We start from the raw sequence: 23,103 nt of genomic DNA on the forward strand, positions 1-23,103 counted from the left end.
TTGACAAATGGGATCTAATTAAACTAAAGAGCTTCTGCAGAGCAAAGAAACTACCATCAGAGTGAACAGGCAACCTACAGAATGGGAGAAAATTTTTGCAATCTACCCATCTGACCAAGGGCTAATATCCAGAATCTACAAAGAACTCAAATAAATTCACAAGAAAAAATCAAACAACCCCATCAAAAAGTAGGCAAAGGATATGAACAGACACTTCTAAAAGAAGACATTTATGCAGCCAACAGACACATGAAAAAATGTTCATCATCACTGGCTGTCAGAGAAATGCAAATCAAAGCCACAATGAGATACCATCTCACACCAGTTAGAATGGCGACATTAAAAAGTCAGGAAACAACAGGTGCTGGAGAGAATGTGGAGAAATAGGAACACTTTTACACTGTTTGTGGGACTGTAGACTTGTTCAACCATTGTGGATGACGGTGTGGCGATTCCTCAAGGATCTAGAACTAGAAATACCATTTGATCCAGCCATCCCATTACTGGCTATATACCCAAAGGATTATAAATCATGCTGCTATAAAGACACATGCACACGTATGTTTATTGTGGCACTATTCACAATAGCAAAGACTTGGAACCAACCCAAATGCCCATCAATGATAGACTGGATTAAGAAAATGTGGCACATATACACCATGGAATACTATGCAGCTATAAAAAAGGATGAGTTCATGTCCTTTGTTTGGACATGGATGAAGCTGGAAACCATCATTCTCAGCAAACTATTGCAAGGACAGAAAACCAAACACTGCATGTTTCACTCATAGGTTGGAATTGAACAATGAGAACACTTGGACACAGGAAGGGGAACATCACACACCAGGACCTGTTGTGGGATGGGGGGAGTGGGGACGGATAGCATTAGGAGATATATCTAATGTAAATGACGAGTAAATGGGTTCAGCACACCAACATGGCACGTGTATACATATATGACAAACCTGCACGTTGTGCACATGTACCCTAAAACTTAAAGTATAGTGAAAAAAAAAAAAAAAAAAGGTAAGGACAAGAATGTAGCCAGGCTTGTACACAGAACCATGGCTGCCAGAGGAACCCAGGTATCTGGCTTCTAGACCCATCAACTCACTTGCCAATCTTTGGCATTCTCCTTTCCCTTCCCAAGCCTCAATTTTCCAGCTGTACTTTGTGTACTTGTGTGTGTGTGTGTATATGTATGCGTGAGGGCTAGGCTACTCACCTCTGAGGTCTCTTCAAACTTGGACACACTGTGGTTCTAATGAAGTAGTTAGGGCCTAAGGCAGGAGGCTGGTGGGGGAGCTGGGGCTCCTGAAAGCTATTTGGGGGAGTTGGTACATTGTGGTCTTTTCTAGAGTGCTTGGTTGCTGACTGAGGACTGGGGAGTTCCATCCCTGCTCATTATCATCTATATAACCTTCAGCAGGCCATGTAATGTCTCTAATGTCCCAAGGTCAGTTTTACCCCCACCTTGGTAGGACATTGCCCTTATGGAGAACAGAAGATCCCCTTTGCATCTGATAAGAGGGCTTGTAGCATAGCTGTGAGAGGGATCTGCACCAATAAGTCTCCACTGTGGTTCCCACATCCAGCCTGGCCAGCCCCCTGCACGGCTAGCTCCTTGACAGGCTGCCACCAGACCTCTCAGCCTCCAGGGCTTTGAGCAGACTGGCTCGCCTCTGGCTGATTCTCCTGGGGCAATCATGGGTGTGGACTGTACCATTCCTCCAGCAGGTGCCCCCCTCAGCAGATGGCAGGGGGTTTCACCTTTACCCTGAGTTCATGACATGTATTAGTTTACAGGGCTTTAAATTAGGCTGGGGCCAGGCACAAAATGATCAAGACCAGTGAGGGAGATGTCTGTGTTGGCCCCTTTAGTTGTGTCCCTAAAGGACATAACGCGGAGGGGAAAAAGAAGTTATTTGGAGACATAGTGAGTTCAGAAAGCCCAGGGCTGGCTGGGTCATTTGGAGAAGCCAAAGAGCTTGGTCAGTTAGAAAACAATATCAGCATAGGTTACAGTAGCTGGAGAGAGTTCAGGGAGGGAGGGGAGAAGGCCAGAAGCTCAAAGAGCTCCCTCCTCAAGCCCCCTGACAGCCAGCCGAATACTCCTCATGGAAAGAGGCATTTCAGAAATGATTCCCAATGTCAGGGTCCATTGGCAGAGGTCAGGTGAGGAGAAGCAGTACTAGAAGTAGTGTATGAGCCTGACTGTCCCTTGGTTCTGTAACATACTTCCCTGCCTCGCTGGGTGCCTGCCCTTTCTCTGAGGTTAGTTCTCCCCCTTCCCCAACAAAACTGTGAGCCATCCCAAAGCTTTCCAAGTAAATCTATTTTTGGTTTAACTTAAAAAACAAAACAAAACAAAACATCACAAAGACTCCTCTAGAAAGCTTCCAGAACTGATAAAAGAATTCAGCATCCAGATACGAAATTAATGCACACAAATCAGTAGCTCTTCTATACAACAACAGCGACCAAGCTGCAAATCAAATGAAGAACTCAATCCCTTTTACAATAGCTGCAAAAATAAATAAATAAATAAAATACTTAGGAGTATACCTAACCAAGGAGTTGAAAGACCTCTACAAGGAAAACTACAAAACACCGCTGAAAGAAATCATAGATGACATAAACAAATGGAAACACATCCTATGTTCATGGATGGGTAGAAGCATTATTGTGAAAATGACCATACTGCCAAAAGCAATTTACAAATTCAGCGCAATCCCCATCAAAATACCACCATTGCTCTTCATAGAACTAAAAAAAAAAAAAAAAAAAAAAATCCTAAAATTCACATGGAACCAAAAAAGACCCACAGAGCCAAAGCAAGATGAAGCAAAAAGAACAAATCTGGAGGCATCACGTTGCCTGATTTCAAACTATGGTATAAGTCCATAGTCACCAAAACAGCATGGTACTTGGTATAAAAATAGGCACGTAGAACAATGGAACAGAACAGATAACTCAGAAATAAACCTAAATACTTGCAAGTGATCTTATATAAAGCAAACAAAAACATAAAACATAAAGTGGTGACAGGACACCGTATTCAACAAATAGTGGTGGGATAATTGGCAAGCCACATGTAGGAGAATGAAACTGAATTCTCGTCTCTCACCTTATGCAAAAATCAACTGAAGATGGATCAAGAATTTAAATCGAAGACATGAAACTATAAAAATTCTAGAAGATAACATTGGAAAACCTTCTGGACATTGGCTTAGGCAAGGATTTAATGACCAAGAACCCAAAAGAAAATGCAATAAAAACAAAGATAAATAGCTGGGACATAATTAAACGAAAGAGCTTTTGCACAGCAAAAGGAAGTCAGCAGAGTAAACAGGCAACCCAAAGAGTGGGAGAAAATCTTCACAATCTATACAACTGACAAAGGACTAATATCCAGAATCTACAACAAACTCAAAACAATCAGCAAGAAAAAAACAAACAATCCCATCAAAAAGTGGGCTAAGGACATGAATAGAAAATTCTAGGCCGGGCGCGGTGGCTCAAGCCTGTAATCCCAGCACTTTGGGAGGCCGAGACGGGCGGATCACGAGGTCAGGAGATCGAGACCATCCTGGCTAACACGGTGAAACCCCGTCTCTACTAAAAATACAAAAAACTAGCTGGGCGAGGTGGCGGGTGCCTGTAGTCCCAGCTACTCGGGAGGCTGAGGCAGGAGAATGGCGTGAACCTGGGAGGCAGAGCTTGCAGTGAGCTGAGATCCGGCCACTGCACTCCAGTCTGGGCGACAGAGCGAGACTCCGCCTCAAAAAAAAAAAAAAAAAAAAAAAAAAAAAGAAAATTCTAAAAAGAAGATATACAAATGGCCAACGAAGATATGAAAAAATACTCAACATCACTAACAATCAGGGAAATATAACTTAAAACCACAATGCGATACCACCTTACTCCTGCAGAATGGCCCTGTTAAAAAAATAAAATAAAATAAAAAAATAAAGATAAAAAAATATACGTTGGCATGGATGTGGTGAATAGGAAATACTTCTACACTGCTGGTGGGAATGTAAACTACTACAGCCACTATGGAAAACTGTGGAGATTCCTTAAAGAACTAAAAGTAGAACTACTATTTGATCCAGCAATTCCACTATTGGGTATCTACCCAGAGGAAAGGAAGTCATTACATGAAAAAGATACTTGCACACGATTATAGCATCACAATTCGCAACTGCAAAAATGTGGAACCGGGCCAGGTGTGGTAGCTCACGCCTGTAATCCTAGCACTTTGGGAGGCTGAGGCAGGTGGATCACCTGAGGTCAGGAGTTCAAGACCAGCCTGGCCAACATTGTGAAACCCCGTCTCTACTAAAAATACAAAAATTAGCCAGGCGTGGTGGCATGTGCCTGTAATCCCAGCTACCGGGGAAGCTGACACAGGAGAATTGCTTGAACGCATGGAAGGAGGAGGTTGCAGTCAGGTGAGATCGCGCCATTGTACTCCAGCCCGGGTGATAAGAGCGAAAACGCCATCTCAAAAAACAAACAAAAAACCAAAGTGGAAGCAACCCGAATGCCCATCAATCAATGAGTAGATAAACTGTGGTGTGTGTGTATATATGTATATATGGTGGAATACTACTCAGCTATAAAAAGGAATGAATTAATGGCATTTGCAGTGACCTGGATAATAATGAAGACCATTATTCTAAGTGAAGTAACTCAGGAATGAAAAACCAGACATTGTATGTTCTCACTCATAAGTGGGAGCTAAGCTATGAGGATGCAAACGCATAAGAATGACACAATGCACTTTTGGGGTCAGAGGGAAAGTGTGGGAAGGGGGCAAGGTATAAAAGACGACAAATATGGTGCAGTGTATACTGCTCAGGTGATGGGTGAACCAGAATCTCACAAATCACCACTAAATAACTTATTCATGTAACTAAACACCACCTGTTCCCCAATAACCCCAGGCATGGTGGCATGTGCCTGTAGTCCCAGGTACTCAGGAGGCTGAGGCACGAGAATAGCTTGAACCTGGGAGGTGGAGGCTGCAGGGAGCTGAGATCTCCAGCCTGGGCGACAGAGCAAGACTCTGTCTCAAAAACAAATCAAAAGACTAATGTTTCTACTTTTGATATCAGCATAGTAATAAAAGAACAAACAGCTTATAAAATCATTCTCAAGTCTTTAATTAAAATCCATAGAGCATTTAACACGAACAGATGTTTAAACTCTTTCAGTGACTCTCGTATTTTAAAATCCTTTGCATCGCATCGTGAGGCTAACTTCATGCTAGAAATCTACAGATAATGTAACACCACAAAAATACATTCGGAGTCCATTCCAATGCAAGTTTAAAACACTTTAATTGGCAGACAATGTAAAGATATTTAAAAACAAAAATTACAAAATGAGCACATAAAAGTCTTCCCTTTTGAATTTTTAATAAAATACTTCTCTGTATAAGATCTAATGAAAAATTCCAGTTACTTATAAAAGTTATGTGAGAAATCAATTAAGGTATGTATCTATATATGATCTATATATGTATGAATTACACTATTTAAATGAACAAAATGTTGAACACTTTGACGACACAGCACACCATCTATTACTCATATTAAAATAGATGAAAATACTCAAAGAAGCAGTTGGATACAGGCAAAAGAAAGTATGATACTTGAGGCCAAAAGAAAAAAAAATCCAGAAAACAAAAACAATCTCCCCATCCCCCACCAAACCCTTAACTGTAAGGGAAAGAAAGGAAGAGAGAACTTAAAGCCAACTGTGGACCAAATTCTCATTCTTATTATTTAATGAGAAACAGCATGAGAATTTGGCTCCAGATTACTAAAACAGCTACAGAAACTTATTTGGCCTGGACAATTTAATAGTATACCAACTGCTGAAATAACCAAGCGCAGTTGGTGTACAGCTGGAGGAAAAAAAAAACACTTTTTACAGCTTTAACTTTGTAAAAAAATGTATCTTTTGGAAACCATAGTCTCCTTCACAAATTGCACTTGAGATGGCTGAATGCATTGATTGAGCAAGGCATTATTTGTTCACTGACACACACACAAAAGCAGCTACAGATAGTTGACATTTTGGACTACTAAAACTATTTTAGACATGTTTTTCTTCTCTAAGAAAATGATCTATGATGTTTGTGAAACTTAACGGCCTGTCTGCTCTGCCATGTTTCTGGAGACCTGATGCTGGTTCAACACTATCTCTTACTGTAATGGAGAAGTTCGATGGAAATATGAATAAAGTCAGTCCAAACGATATTAATTTCTGGAATTTTAAGCTTTATCTTGACCAGGAAAGGAAGCTCCTGCAAAACTGATGGTTTCACTGACAGAGCTTACAAAATGTACATAATGAGCACTGCCAGTTTGAATACTACAATTTATCTCTAGAAAATGACAAATGAACTCTGCAATTGATTTTTAAAGATAGAGAACGACTTTCACAGCCACTTCTCTACAATAAATTGTCTTTTACAGTAAAAACAAAATTTGGAAGCAATATGATACTAAGAAATACAGCAAGCTCATAAGGCTGAGAAATTGTACGGTTGCTTTAAAAAACCTTGCTCTAAATAATGGGAAGAAGTGTGACAGAACTAACTTCAGTGAAGATCTGCACAGTTCTCATATAATAAAGTAAAAATTAGACAACCACTATGAACAGTTATGACTAACACAAAACTGATACATAAAAGTGAGTAAAAAAGACCCTACAGTTTATCTATTTCCTTGAGCTAGAAAGATATAGCATAGTCCAAAATGCAGTGACTGGGTATGTCTTTATTTAACTTCCTCTTCTTCCATCTGCCTCCCTCTCTCTGCCTCCTCTCATTAAAACCAAGATTCTAGCTTAGTTTGGAAGTAGCAGTCTAAAATGAAAGCAGATACCTGATCATAGAAAAGAAACAATGAAAAGCTTGCATCAATAGTTCTTCATTCCTCCGACCAATTGGGGAAAAAAACCCTTCAATCTTTATTAGTTACCCCTTTGAAAAGCAGTAAAAATCTTAAATTGAAACCAAGGTTCAGTAGAGGTGACTTTAATTTTTTTGTGCAACTGAGTCTTAGATGTTTAAGACTTTAGTCTACATAATGTTTAAATCAATTAATACATTCAGTCAAATTCTAACACTGAGGTAATTATTAGATAATGGAGGAAAATGTGAAAAGGAACGAGACTGGAAGGAGCAATCTTCAAAAATCACGTAAGTTGCTCAAAAAAGAAAAAACTTATCGAATATAAATATTTAGAAATAATGTTTCAGTTAGGAGACAAAGCCTTAAATAGACTGAAGTGCTCTAGTTATGTGGAAACATAAAGCAATTTGGGGAATCTGTCCTGTGTGCCCTAAACAGTCCACCATTTTCACAAAAAGTCCTCACAAGATTCAAGTTGAATGAGCATATTTTTAAACTTTGGGGGTGGTCTTAGTCCACGCCATCTCAAAGAGAAGGTTTTAAAATAGAAGCATTGAAGTCCAATGCTTTTCAGATATACTCTAGATTCCAGGCCTATTAACAGATTGTTTCCTCATCACGGGGCAGAAATGGCCTCTGCCTCTTACATCCTCCATAGGGAGGGCACATCTCCCATTGACCTCAGGCCCACATTTGGAATGGGTCTACAGGGGAAAAAGAAAAGAGAATGCCTGACCACTACCCAGTCATTATGGAGCTCTCTCCTATCTTAATCTCTTCTCAGTTTTGGCCTTTAGAATAATAATGTTAAAAAAAAAAAAAGTAAGGATAATATAACTTTTTTTTTGGTTTGTTTTTTTGAGACACAGTCTTGCTCTGCTGCCCAGGCTGGAGTGCAGTGGTGCAATCTCGATTCACTGCAGACTCCGCCTCCTGGGTTCAAGTGATTCTCATGCCTCAGCCTCCCAAGTAGCTGGGACTACAGGCCTGTGCCACCATGCCCGGCTAATTTTTGTAGTTTTAGTAGAGACGGGGCTTTGCCATGTTGGCCAGGCTTGTCTGGAACTCTGGACCTCAAGTGATCCACCTGCCTCAGCCTCCCAAAGTGCTGGGATTACAGGTGTGAGCCACTGCGCCTGGCTGGAAAATAAAACTCACTGCCTATCTGCATAGAACATGGGTTTAGTGCACTATGTTTACTAAAATTTCCCTTTGGAGTTTTCAGAAGATGGCAGGTGCTGCTGCTTCTATGCTCTAAAACAGATGTGAGCTGCATGCTATTTATATAACTGTCACACAGGAGTAATGAGTGAGGCAATTTCTAAATGCTGGAGTTTGTACAGCTGAGGTTAAACATTACACACTTTAAAGTAGGAAGAGGTTAATATAAGATTACTGTTACAATTTAACTTTTCTTTGTATTACCATAATAGATGTTTCCTTTAAACACAAATAGAGTTTATAAGGCAATAACGATAAACATTGAGGATTTACTTGAGCCTCATTACTCAAGATCCCACTACAGATAAAGAAACAATGTTGGGGGCCGGGCGCGGTGGCTCAAGCCTGTAATCCCAGCACTTTGGGAGGCCTAGACGGGCGGATCACGAGGTCAGGAGATCGAGACCATCCTGGCTAACACGGGAAAACCCCGTCTCTACTAAAAAATACAAAAAAAACTAGCCGGGCGAGGTGGCGGGCGCCTGTAGTCCCAGTTACTCGGGAGGCTGAGGTAGGAGAATGGCGTGAACCCGGGAGGCGGAGCTTGCAGTGAGCTGAGATCCGGCCACTGCACGCCAGCCTGGGCGACAGAGCGAGACTCCGTCTCAAAAAAAAAAAAAAAAAAAAAAAAAAAAAAAAAAAAAGAAACAACGTTGGGAACTGATAAACACCTGAACTTATGAAAATAACAGAAAATAAAATCACGGAAACTTATATGACTCTGATAAATGATAATGAATATTTCTCTTTTATACTGAAGGCACTGCTAATACACAAATATCCTGCCAACATTTAAACTCTGAAATCAGCAGTTAGTGAAAGGAGTCCATTTAGTTTAATACCAGCATTTTAAAAAACAAATAAGACTACTTTAAGAGTCATGGCAGAGTTTCCAACGAGCTAAATGAAAATCAGATATAACAAGCTGCTCCATATAAAGATTGTGGTTCCTACTTTTAAAAAAGTATGCTATAACTTACTTCCTTAAAAATATAAGCATATCACAAAAACTAAATAATAAATATATATATATATAAACATAGGCCCTGCTGAGAAATCTTCATAAATTCTACAATAATTTCAACAGTTATAGGTTGAACCACACATTCACATATGACATGCAAAGAGAGAATCCCAGCATCACTGAACAGTTCAGCATAAAGCTAAAAATACAGAATTAGAATGAAATAGGCGGTAAATAATGTATGTCACAAACTGATGACTGTGCCTCCTATATTGTAGCACACCTTGGAACTTAACAGTTAGAATTTCTTCAGTCCCAGGAAGCACTACATACTGACCAACCATGAAGCTCTCATAAAATGTCAGGTAAGCAAATAAAAAGCCATATAAAATAATACAATTTATTAACATGACTAATATTTCATATTTTGTTAGAAGATTAATTTGTAATCATTGTACCCTGTAGATTTTGAAACAATTTTATTAGAAATTCCTAATGCTGGTTCTTGAGTAATCTAAAAAATTGTATTTACTCAAATTTAGAATGCTATTTATAGTTCTAAGCAGTTAGATGAAATATTCTGATTATTCTAAAGTTGCTTTGGTACAAAATTTAGAATAAAGCAAAACTGGCAGCACCACAACAAATGTGATCCTTTCGCAGCAGGTCTAAGGGTCCCTCAGAGACAACAAAGCGTTAAGTTAAAATACATATAAATAAGAGCCATTCTCCTGACAATTTTCTCACATCATGGACAAGGGAAATAAAATCCACATTCAGTAAGTTATACTGGGGGCCAAATTTCATGCTCCATGTCATTATTCCTCAATGATAGTGTAAAAAATGCTTATTATTGCTGGGATTATTAACTGATGTCTAATTCATAGTTCTGGATGCTTCAATGATGAGGCCAATGATTAGAGTGGTACATTTTAATGTTTAGTCCACTGATACTGTGATGTTATTTTAATGCAAGGTTTAATTTAGTTTTTTATTACAGATTTATTGAGGTATAATTGACATACAACAAACTGCACATACTTAAAGTGCACAATTTGATACACAGTCTTTTGAACAGCATGAAAAGTGCCTGATAAATTAAAATGAAAAAATTTCAATTTACACATCTTTTTTTAAAATAGTAAATTCTAATTTTATGAGATATAGATATGGATTTATAAAAGGTAGATGGAAAGAGAAGAAATTAATTCCAACAGCCAAATTTACTCAGAAGGTTTAGAAACACCAAAATTGACAGCCAGTTTTCTTGATTTTCTTCTTGAAGAAGAGCTTGGTGTTGACTTATGGTAAGATATACTACGGCCTTGAGAGGCCGTTTCAACTTGAAAAGAAGATGCAGGTTGAGCAATCTGAGAGGACTTCAAAGAAGCTGATGAGCTCTCCTGTGGACTTACTTTGACAATGTTGGAAGAATCTGGCTGGCTAGTCTGAACTGGAGTGGCTTGAGAACTCTGGGCTTCCTTATTCTCAAAGTTCTTTTTGTTTGCAACCCTTTTTTTAGTAACCTGTTAGGAATAAAAACACTACTAATTAATAATGTAGGCAAAAAAAAATTGGAAATTACCATAAACCATGCATGCTGCTAATATTTGTCCATCACAGCTGATCTGTGACTTCCACTTATAATTTCCAAGTAAGACTTTAGTAATTCAAATAACTTAGTTAACAAACAAAATATTTAAAATTCTTGGGCTGGGTGCAGTGGCTCACAACTGTAATATCAGCACTTTGGGAGGCTGAGGCAGGTGGATCGCTTGAGATCTGGGGTTTGAGACCACGGCAAAACTCCATCTCTACAAAAAAATTACAAAAACGAGACAGGCATGCTGGCACATGCCTGTAGCCTCAGGTACTCAGGAGTCTAAGGTGGGAGGATCACTTGAGCCCAGGAAGTCAAGGCTGCAGGGAGCCGAGATTGTGTGTGGGCTGCGTTCCAGCCTGGGCTAGAGTGAGATCCTTCTCCAAAAAAATGAATAATAATAATAAAAAAACAAATAAATACAATTCTCCACAGGTTAAATATTTTTAAAATGTTTGTGATTTTATTTATATTTCAGATTTTAATCAATCTGTATTAGAATAGCATATTACTTGGTACAATTATTATTTATTAGAACACAAACTCAGAGAGCAGGGACAGGTCAGACTTGTCAATCACTGCCTTCTTACTACCCACACTAGTACTGAACTTCTAGTTGGCACTGAATAAGTAAACTGAATAAAAAAATCTTTATCATAGTCTTTCAGCATTAAACAAATAATTATCTTAAAATATTATTTTCTCACCTGCAGAGGTATAAACTGATTGTGCACACCCCTGGCATTCCCCAGCCATGGGCATGGTCCCAGAATATAAAGTATGATGGAAAGGCTTCCCAGGAACTGGCACTGATGGTCCCCATGGCATTGAGCCAAAGAGATGAGATGATGAAGGCATTATATTAGCTGTTAAAAACCAAGGAAAATTTTTCTTTTAGTAAAATGGTATCATCAAAGCTCTGAAATTTGAGACCTCCTTCTGCTAGCCTGTTTGGGCTTTTTTTTTTTTTTTTTGCCTTTGACAAAAGGCCTACACTTACTTGACCTATAATTACTCTTCCTTACAACATTCAACCTCAGGATCCCTTCCTAGGACTGTGTGGACTATCTACAGAAATGAATTTATCATTATACTGGCCTGAAAAGGAGAATACTACTACTACTATCATATGCTGATACAAGTTTTAAGAATATTTGCAATTATATTTATAAAAATAATAAAAGGGTCATGAAATTGTCCCTTGTGAGAGAAAAGCTTGGGCACAAAGAGAGAAATCTTAAGGATCTCACCTGCCCCCAATGCATAGTTGCTTCCATAGTGATCCCAGCCTACAAAAAAACCAAAAAAGCTCAAGTCCTGATATCTCATCACCTTCATATGACAGGTAGAATCTTTCTTTTTTCTATTTTAATAATTGGAAGTCAAGGCCTTTTTTCACTTATGGTTTGTTTCTTATTAAAAATGTATTGAACCAATGGGTTCCAAATCTAATTTGTATATCTGAATCACTTGAGGAGCTTGTGAAATACAGATTCCTGGGCAGGGCCTCAGATCTAGTAAGCCAGACTCTGAGGTGCCCTGGAGTTTGTATTAAGCTCCATAGGCGATTCTTATGGAGACAGCCTGTACCAGTGCAGCATTTCAAAACTACATTAAACAGTGACAAGGTACCAGCACACTGCCACTGAAGAAGATATGCACTATGTTCAAATATTCTTTTCATAGAGATAAAAAGCAGCCAGACCCCTAAAATAGTATAGCTTAATTAAAGTTCAGCTATTTAAGACATTTTTGGATTAGGAGAGAAGACTCATAACATACTTCAGGGTTACAAAATACATATACACAAATTCTAAGAGGAAGAAAACTTTTAATATGAAAACATAAGAGTCAGAAAATTATGTAAAATAAATGTTAAAAAATAATTTTTTTAAATTTTATTTTTTTAAATTTTTTTTTTATTATTATTATTTTTAAACATGAGCAGTGGCTCATGCCTGTAATTCCAGCACTTTGGGATGCCAGGNACTGCAACTGGGTCATAGTTGGACTCTACTACCTCAGCTCAACTAATTTTATATGCATCCACTTCTTCTCAGCCCCCATCCTGTCTGCCAAATTATGACACTATTGATATTTTTCCTTTGGCTTCCACAATACGCTATCCTAATTTTTCTTCTGATTTTTGGGTTGCTCTTCTGTTGCTCTTCTTCTGTCTCCTCCACTGGCTTCTTTTCTGTCACTGATTCTTTTTTTAAATTTTTTATTATTATTATTTTTAAACATGAGCAGTGGCTCATGCCTGTAATTCCAGCACTTTGGGATGCCAGGCATGGCATGTGGCTATGGTCCCAGCTACTCGGGAGGCTAATGTGTGAGGATCGCTTGAGCCTGGGAGGTGGAGGTTGCAGTGAACCAACATCAGGTCATTGCACTTTAACTTGGCTGACAGAGTGAGAACTTGTCTCAAAAAAGAAAACAAAAGTAGAAAATTAGGTCTTGAAACTATCTACGAGCAACTTTGGTGGGAGTCATAATGCTAAGAACGTCTATTTAAAAGATGCTATGCTAATCTTATACAATGGTCAACTCCGTAATTTCCCCAATAGATCACTGTTATAAATATGAAATACATATTCCTCAACTGGGACATTTTATATAAATTTTTTTATAACATAAAATAGAAATTTACAAAATAACTTTAAAATGTTAATCTAATGCTTAAGTTGTTCTCTGCTGATTAACCTTCAAATATCTTGGCATTTATGTATTTACATATTTTAACTGGAATATTTGGAGAACACCTTTATAGGACCAAAAGCATTCCAATTATAACCTTAAAATTATTAGTAGGTATGAATAAACTAATCAACATGAAAAAGGTTAAAATATCAATAATAAATGGGGAAAATAATCATTCCTCTTAAAAAATATATGATCATAAGACAATTCTGTTTTAGAGAAGTTTGTGTGCAAACTTTTAGGTACCCTACACATACTAATTACTTAAAATTAATCTATATATAGCTACTGTATTCATTTTTGAATGTGAAGAAGCAGCAGTCAAATTAGATTTTATAAGTTATGGGGATACTATTATATTGAGCTATACAAAAATATCAGATCCATTATGTCATGAAAACTTTATGACTAAAACATTGTTGGCCGGGCAAAGTGGCTCATGCCTGTAATCTGGCACTTTGGGAGGCCGAGGCTGGCGGATCTCTTGAGCCCAGAGTTTGAGACCAGCCTAAACAACATGGTGAAACCCTGTCTCTACAAAAAGACATGAAAATTAGCCAGATGTGGTGGTGCGTGCCATAGTCCCAGCCACTTGGGAGGCAGAGGCAGGAGGATCAACTGAGCCCAAGGAGGTCGAGGCTTTTGTGAGCCCTGATCATGCCACTGCACTCCAGCCTGGGTGACAGGAGTGGCACTGTGTCTCAAAAAAAAAAATTCAAGTCTGTCGTCATCTGTTTTTTGTTTTTTTAGACCTAGGCTAGAGTGCAGTGGCATAATCTTGGCTCACTGCAGCCTCCACCTCACAGGCTCAACCAATCCTCCTGCCTCAGCCTCCTGAATAGCTGGGAACTACAGGCACATGGCACCACACTCAGCTAATTTTTTCTATTTTCTGTAGTGACAAGGTCTCCCTATGTTGCCCAGACTGGTCTTGAACTCATGGCTCTAGTGATCCTCCCACCTCAGCCTCTCAAAGTGCTGGCATTACAGGTTTGAGCTACCACACCAGCTATCTGTTTTCAAAGCCCATGCTTTTGTTACTGTACTGAATTGGCATTCCTTTGACTGTATAAAAAATGTTTTCTTTTGTTTTGGTTTGGGCCTTTGGGGGTTTTCTTGAGACAGGCCTTCCAAAGTGCTAGAAATACAGGCATGAGCCACCACGCCTGGCTCAGACTTGGATTTTGAATGCCAGTTCTGCTAGATAGTAACTTATGACCTTAGACAAATTACATTAAAAAAAAATCAAAATACTACATATACATTGTACTAAAAAAGATTTTCTTCTTTTTTTTTTTGTGAGATGGAATCTAGCTCTGTAGCCCAGGCTGGGGTGTAGTGGCACAATCTCAGCTCACTGCAACCTCTGCCTCCTGGGTTCAAGCGATTCTCCTGCCTCAGCCTCCTGAGTAGCTGGGACTACAGGTGTGTGCCACCATACCCAACTAATTTTCAAATTTTTATATTTTTAGTAGAGACGGTTTCACCATGTTGGTCAGGCTGGTCTCAAACTCCTGACCTCAAGTAATCCACCTACCTCGGCCTCCCAAAGTGCTGGAATTACAGGTGTGAGCCACTGCACCTGGCCTAAAAAAGATTTTCAAAAGAAAACAGCAGACATCTGTTCTACTCCAGGTTTAACTGTTTTAGATATTTATTTCCACACTGTTGAATAACTTGCTTATGCTACTTGTTAATAATTTATTAATTTTAGGCATTTTTAGGTCTACTGATTTCCTGTTTAGATAGAACAAAATTCAGTTTTTTTGCATTACCCCTCACTACTTACCCTGTACTCCCAATGTAAGTACATTACATCATTTGTTTAAATATACAAGCAGTGTTATCTATTTGTGGTATGTGGCTATGTAAATATTATCACTGCAGAGCCAAGCTGGGTACTCTGATTATGTTTCTTTTCTTGTAAGAAGAGATCCATTATGTACTTTCTTGTAAAACCTTTTGTTTTTACTTGAGTTAGTCATTATCTTTTTTTTTTGAGACAGGTCTCATTCTGTCACCCAGGCTGGGGGGGGCAGTGGCATGATCACAGCTCACCGCAGCCTTGACCTCCCAGGCTCAAGTGATCCTCCCAAGTAGCTGCGACTATAGGTGCATGCCACCATGTCTGGCTACTTTTGTATTTTTTGTAGATTAGAGATGGGGTTTTATCATGTTGCCAGGCTGTTTCGCCATGTTGCCCGGGCTAATAATTATTTTTTAAAAGCTTAGTCTTGCTTATATCAATTCTTTAGGAAAAATATAATAAAAGCTGCTCAGTCTTCTCTATATCCATCCTTAATGTTTTCCCATTGCTCATCTATTAATAACCTTACTGCCAAGACTTCTCTCTGCCTCTCCAGTTGGGACTAGTCACTTTCTAGACCCACTGAGCAGCTGGCATCCTGAGATTTTCATTCATTGTATAACTATACTAGATCTGCAATTTGTCATTTTGGTTTCCTAATTTTCTTTTCTTTTTTAAACTACTGCTTTGTTTTGTTGGAGCATATAATTCAGTAGCTTCTTAAAAAAGGGTAGGCAAGGCATGATGGCTCATGCTTGTAATCTCGGCATTTTCTTTTTTCTTTTTTCTTTTTTTTGAGACGGAGTCTTGCTCTGTCGCCCAGGCTGGAGTGCAGTGGCCGGATCTCAGCTCACTGCAAGCTCCGCCTCCCGGGTTTATGCCATTCTCCCGCCTCAGCCTCCCGAGTAGCTGGGACTACAGGCGCCCGCCACCTCGCCCGGCTAGTTTTTTTTTTGTATTTTTTAGTAGAGACGGGGTTTCACCGTATTAGCCAGGATGGTCTCGATCTCCTGACCTCGTGATCCGCCCGTCTCAGCCTCCCAAAGTGCTGGGATTACAGGCTTGAGCCACCAAGCCCGGCCAATCTCGGCATTTTCGAAGGCTGAAGTGGGAGGATTGCTTGAGCCCAGGACTTTGAGATCGGCCTGGGCAATATAGTGAGACCTTGCCACTTCAAAAGAAAAAAAAAAAAAGTACATAAGAAATACATTTGCATATCTGAAAATATCTTTTTGTCTCCTTTATACTGGATTCACAGTTTGGCTATACAGAGAAATCAGGACGAAACTCATCCTGCCTCAGGGTTTTGAGGTATTCAATGCTTTCTGGCATCTAGGCACTGTTCAATGGTGCAGTACCATTCTAATTCTTATTCTTTTATATGTACTGTATTTCTTCTCTTCTCTGAATCTCTTAGGACCATTTTTATCACTAGTATTCAGAATCTGAAGATAATCTGTATCTTTATTCATTGTGCTCAACATTTGGGGGCTCTTTTAGAGATGCATATCATTTTGTTTTAGAAAAGTTTATTCGTTTGATACTTACCCCCCTTCCTTTATCTCTGATTTCTTTTTCTGGAACTCCAATAACGTGGGAGCTGGATCTGTGCACTAAATCTCTGTTCTTTCTTATTTTACAACTTTTATCTTCCTTAGCTTTGCTAGGACTTTATCTATTAAATTTTAAAATTTTACTTAACAATTTTACTTGTTCTCTAATTATTCTTTTTTCATCTTCCAAATTCATATCTGGGGAGAAGGATATGACTGGCTACAATCTGAGAATAGGATGAGGAAAAGGGAACTTTTCCTTAATCTCTGTGTTTTCAGTCTCACACATTCCATTCTCTTCTCTGCCTGGTATTCCCGTATCTAGAGAGCTCCTCTAGAAAATACACTTCCAGTTTTTTGCTTGCAGAGGTCTGGCTGCGTTGCGGAGGGATGAGGGGGGTAGTCTCACCACTCCACACATAGACTTTCAACTAATCCCTCTCTTTTTAGCACATGCCTCCTCTTTATCTTCTCTAACAGTTTCTGATGCTTCCAAGTTCTGAACCTCTTGGGAACGGTGAGGGACGCTCTACTTATCATGCTCATTTGTAATCTCTTCTACGGGCACTTTAGCTTGTAGCTTTTAACCTTGCTCTGCTAAAATGGTTACTTCTTCAGTTGTTTTTCTCAACACAACCTCTTTTCAAATCTCTAATCTGCTGATATTTCTTCTCCTATCTCTTTGTCCTCGTAGATTTACACTTTTGAAATCCTTTATTATTCAGTTTAACGAGGAGAAGAGATAACTGCATGTCATAAATTTAATCAGTATTATTCACCTTTCTAATGCTTATTGTAAGCATTAGATATTTAGAATTCCTGGAATATTACCTGGCAGTAGATGCAGAAAAGTGATTTTCTAAACTTAAATAAATTATTGGCTTTAAAACAATAATAATTAAGATACAGGGAAGCCAACTGCTATTAGGAAAAAAAGCTGAGTGATTTAGAAAATCTCAGAACTTAAGATTTAGAATTATAAAATGTTAGTCTCAACAAAATGTTGGACATAGTCTACTACAAACAAGAAAATACAGTCCTGAAGAAATTACATGATTTTGGCCGGGCGCGGTGGCTCAAGTGCTGGTAATCCCAGCACTTTGGGAGGCCGAGACGGGCGGATCACGAGGTCAGGAGATCAAGATCATCCTGGCTAACATGGTGAAACCCCGTCTCTACTAAAAAATACAAAAAACTAGCCGGGCGAGGTGGCGGGCGCCTGTAGTCCCAGCTACTCGGGAGGCTGAGGCGGAAGAATGGCGTGAACCCGGGAGGCGGAGCTTGCAGTGAGCTGAGATCTGGCCACTGCACTCCAGCCTGGGCGACAGAGCGAGACTCCGTTTAAAAAAAAAAAAAAAAAAAAAAAGAAATTACATGATTTTTTTTTTTTTTACCTTTTGATATCTAACTTAAACCCAAATTCATCTGTTAGGAGCTATTGGAGAATAAGAGCCTACCCACTCAACCTTTTCTTACTACTCTAGCCATACTAGAGGCTATAGGAAAAGAATGGCATTTCTAGATGAATCTGCAGGCTGTGGCTTTGGGCTTTCTCACAATTTCTTAACATTCCTAGATATTTGAGTACATTTTTTATTTCTTAAAAGAGATGCTTCTTAAAAGAGTTTAGTAAAATAACAATGACAAATACTTATAAGTGAAAAATATCTTACCAGTAGGTGGGGGAAAGACTGGAGGAATGGTTCCGGGTGGTACAGCTGAAGGATAATTTGCAAATACTGGTGAAGGCAAAGGGAAATTCACGCCTAAGGAGCCCTGTGGAAGTATTTAAAAGTTACAAGACAGTGCAATACAAGCTTTCTACAGAGACTAATAAAACATTTAATAGAGAAGTCATGGACAGTTCTTACCAATTGTTGTAAAGCAAAAAGTGCAGCTTTCTCCTTGGCTTCATTTTCAGAGTGGCACTGTGGCCCATGTATCAGTAAGCCATTAGATAATTTTACTTGGCAAACAGTCATTGTCTAAATAAAGAGAATATATTTGTCTATGAAATTCTCTGTCTAGGAAGTGATCTCCCCCAAAGTTTAGTCCAAACAAGTAAAATAATTTTATCAAGAATTTAAAAAAGGGCTTTCAGTTCAAGTTTTCAATTGCCAGGCAAAATTTTAGAGTTGTTGCCTTATATTTTCAGTGTTTACAAAATAAAAGCTTTCTAAGCTGGCTGAAGGGTCAAGCAACCGAATGCAAATGAAAGCCAGCAAAACTGTTTCCTTTATACAGGGATTGACAAACTACGGAGTTCTACCTCTTTTTGTAAATAAACTTTTACTGGAACATAGCCACGTCCATTCTAATGGCTACTTTCACACTGTAACTGTAGAGTTCGGAAGTTGTGATACAGACCATCTGTCCCACAAGGCCTAAAAATATTTACTATCTGACTCTTTACAGAAAAAATTTGCTGACTCATGTTTATACCATCCTTTACTTAGGAGGTATTTTGGTAATATGAGTTAATTGCCAAAATATAAAAGACTCAGATATTCTGATGTGTTTTCTACTCATATTTAAATTATAACTACATTATACTTTAATTTTCTGTTTTATAAAAAAGCTTGTTTTGTTTCAGTGTACCTTAATTTTTTTAAAAAAAATAGACTTGGGGGTACAAATGGTAGTTACATGGATATACTACATAGTGGTGAAGTGTGGACTTTAGTGTACCCATCGCCTGAATAGTATACATTGTACCCAGTATGTCATTTCTCATCCCTCACATCCCTCTTACCATCCCATCTTTTGAAATCTCTAATGTCTATTATTCCACTCTGTATGTCCATGTTTAACTCCCATTTATAAATGAGAACATGTGGTATCTGACTTTCTATTTCTGAATTATTTCACTTAGGATAATGGCCCCCAGTTCCATTCATGTTGCTGCAAGACACATGATTTCATTCTTTTTATGGCTGGATAGTATCACATGGTGTGTGTGTATACACACACACACATGCACGCACACATACACCACATTTTCTTTATCCAATCATCCACTGATGGACACTTAGGTTGATTCCATATCTTTGCTACTGTGAACAGTGCTGTGATAAATATACAAATGCAGGCATACTTTTTAGATAATGATTTCTTTTCCTGGGGCAGATACTCAGAAGTGAGACTGCTGAATTAAATCATAGTTCTATTTTTAGCTCTTTGAGAAATCACTATACTGTTTTCATACAGGTTATACTAATTTACATTCCAACCAACAGTGTATAAACACTCCCTTTTTGCCACATCCTTGCCAAAATCTGTTGTTTTTTGACTTTTTAATAATAGCCATTCCGCCTGGTGTGAGATGGTATCTCATTGTGGCCCAAAACTGCACTTCTCTGGTAATTAGTAATGTTGAACATTTTTTTCATGTTTGTTGGCAACCCCTTGAGATGTCTTCTTTTGAGAAATGTTCACTCACGACCTTTGCCTGTTTTTAATGGGGTTATTTGTTTTTTACTTGTTGAGTTCTTTGAGTTCCTTGTAGATTCTGGATATTTAGTCCTTTGTCAGATACATAGTTTAAAAATACTGCAGATTGTTTGTTTACTCTGTTGATTATTTCTTTTGCTGTGCAGGAGCTTTTAGTTTAGTTAAGTCCCATTTGTCTATTTTTGTTTTTGTTGCATTTGCTTTTGAGATACTAGTCATAAATCTTTGTCTAGGCCAATGTCTAAAAGAGTTTTTCCCACGTTTTCTTCTAGGATTTTTTTTTTTTTTTTTTTTTTTTTTTTTGAGACGGAGTCTCGCTCTGTGGCCCAGGCTGGAGTGCAGTGGCCGGATCTCAGCTCACTACAAGCTCCGCCTCCCGGGTTTATGCCATTCTCCTGCCTCAGCCTCCCGAGTAGCTGGGACTACAGGTGCCCGCCACCTCGCCCGGCTAGTTTTTTGTTTTTTAGTAGAGACGGGGTTTCACCGTGTTAGCCAGGATGGTCTCGATCTCCTGACCTCGTGATCCGCCCGTCTCGGCCTCCCAAAGTGCTGGGATTACAGGCTTGAGCCACCGTGCCCGGCTTCTTCTAGGATTTTTATCGCTTCAGGTCTTACATTTAAGACTCATTTCCTGAGTTCTCTATATATTCTGGCTATTCTTTATCAGATATATCATTAAGAAGTATTTTCTCTTATTCTATGAGTTACCTTTTTCACTCTTGTTATTGTCTTTTGATGCACACAATATTAACATTTCCATGAAGTGCAATTTGTCCATGTTTTCTTTCATGGCCTGTGCTTCTGGTGTCACATCCCAGAAATCACTGCCAAATCCAGTGTTGTGAAGCTTCTGCCCTAAGTTTCCTTTTAAGACTTTTATAGTTTTAGGCCTTATCTTACATTTAGGTGTTTGATCCATTTTGAGTTAATTTTCATATATTATGTTAGTTAGGTAAGTTCTTTAAAATATGAATATCCAGTTACCCAGCACCATTTGCTGAAAGATCATTCACTTTCTTTTTTTTTTTTTTTTTTGAGATGGTGTCTCACTCTGTTGCCCAGGCTAGAGTGCAGTGGAGTGATCCTGGCTCACTGTAACTTCTGCCTCCCAGGTTCAAGCAATTCTCTTGCCTCAGGCTCTCAAGTAGCTGTGATTACAGGTACATGCCATCATGTCCAGCTAATTTTTTGTATTTTTAGTAGAGAAAGGGTTTCACCATGTTGGCCAGGCTAGTCTTGAACTCCTGACCTCAAGTGATCCGCCTGCCTCGGCCTCTGAAAATGCTGGGATTACAGGCATGAGCCATTGCGCCTGGCTATCCACTTCCAATTGAATGGTCTTGATATCTTGTCAAAAAATACTTTGAACATGTATGCAAGGGTTTATTTTTGGGCTCTCTATTCTAATCCACTGGGATTTTGATAGGGATTGCATTGAATTTGTAGACTGCTGTGGGCAGTATTGAGATCATAACAATAATAAGTCTTCCAGTCCATGAACAGAGTGTGTGTCTATTTATGTCTTTTTACGTCTTTCAGCAACATTTTGTAGTTTTTAGTGTATAAGCACATCATTTCCTTTGTTACATTTATTCCAAAGCATTTTATTATTTTGATATTATTATAAATACTTTTGATACTATCATAGTTTTCTTAATTTCCTTTTCAGATTTTTCACTGTTAGTGTATAAAAATACAACTGATTTCTGTGAGTTGATTTTGTGTTCTGCAACTTTGCTGCATTTATTAATTGGGATTTTTTGTGGAATCTTTAGGGTTTTCTACTATAAGATCATATCATCTGCAAACAGATACTGCTTTACTTCTTCCCTTCTAATTTAGATGTCTTTTATTTATTTTTCTTGCTTAATTGCTCTGAACAGAACTTCCGTTACTGTGCTGAATAGAAGTGGTGAAAGTAGGCATCTTTGCCGTGGCCCTGATTTTAGAAAAAACTGCTTTTTTTTTTTTTTGAGACGGAGTCTCGCTCTGTTGCCCAGGCTGGAGTGCAGTGGCCGGATCTCAGCTCACTGCAAGCTCCGCCTCCCGGGTTTACGCCATTCTCCTGCCTCAGCCTCCCTAGTAGCTGGGACTATAGGCGCCCGCCACCATGCCCGGCTAGTTTTTTGTATTTTTTTTTACTAGAGACGGGGTTTTCCCGTGTTAGCCAGGATGGTCTCGATCTCCTGACCTCGTGATCCGCCCGTCTCGGCCTCCCAAAGTGCTGGGATTACAGGCTTGAGCCACTGTGCCCGGCAAAAAAAACTGCTTTCTGTTTTAGGTTAGAGGGTATCAAGAACTGGATATAAAGAGAATAAAAACATTCTTGTGGCCAGTAGATCTCAAAGTGCATTCTGGGGATGGCTGAGGGTCTGTGAGATGCTTTCGGGAGCCACTGAGATCAAAACTATTTTCATAATAATATATGCATATTTTTTTAGAGTTGGGGTCTTCATTCTGTTGCCCAGGCTGGAGTACAGTGGTGTGATCAAGGCTCACTATAGCCACCAACTACCAGGTTTAAGCAATCCTCCCACATCAGCCTCCTGAATAGCTGAAAATATAGGTGGGTACTACCAGGCTTGGCTGTTTTTAAAGTTTTTTTAGAGATGATGGCCGGGCGCAGTGGCTCACGCCTGTAATCCTAGCACTCTGGGAGGCTGAGATGGGCAGATCACCTGAGGTCAGGAGTTTGAGACCAGCCTGGCCAACATGGTGAAACCCTGTCTCTCCTAAAAATACAAAAATTAGCCAGGTGGGGTTGCGCGCACCTGTAGTCCCAGCTACTCAGGAGGCTGAGGCAGGAGAATCGCTTGAACCTGGGAGGTGGAGGTTGCAGTGAGCACGCGCCACCACACTCCAGCCTGGGTGACAGA

At 39.1% G+C, this 23,103-nt stretch overlaps 1 protein-coding gene across 1 annotated transcript in view; it reads right to left on the reverse strand.

The window, feature by feature from the left end:
• Nucleotides 1-8,962: 8,962 nt before the first annotated feature.
• Nucleotides 8,963-23,103, reverse strand: part of XRN1 (5'-3' exoribonuclease 1) — a 125,293-nt gene continuing 111,152 nt past the window's right edge. The window contains 6 exon segments of the mRNA XM_017882269.1: nt 8,963-10,640; nt 11,422-11,452; nt 11,454-11,580; nt 11,965-12,003; nt 18,451-18,553; nt 18,649-18,762. Of these exon segments, the coding sequence (XP_017737758.1) occupies nt 10,338-10,640; nt 11,422-11,452; nt 11,454-11,580; nt 11,965-12,003; nt 18,451-18,553; nt 18,649-18,762 (717 nt within the window). The 3' untranslated portion in view covers nt 8,963-10,337.

Source organism: Rhinopithecus bieti, unplaced genomic scaffold (assembly GCF_001698545.2).
Source record: "Rhinopithecus bieti isolate Rb0 unplaced genomic scaffold, ASM169854v2 scaffold_12642, whole genome shotgun sequence".
NCBI lineage: Eukaryota > Metazoa > Chordata > Mammalia > Primates > Cercopithecidae > Rhinopithecus > Rhinopithecus bieti.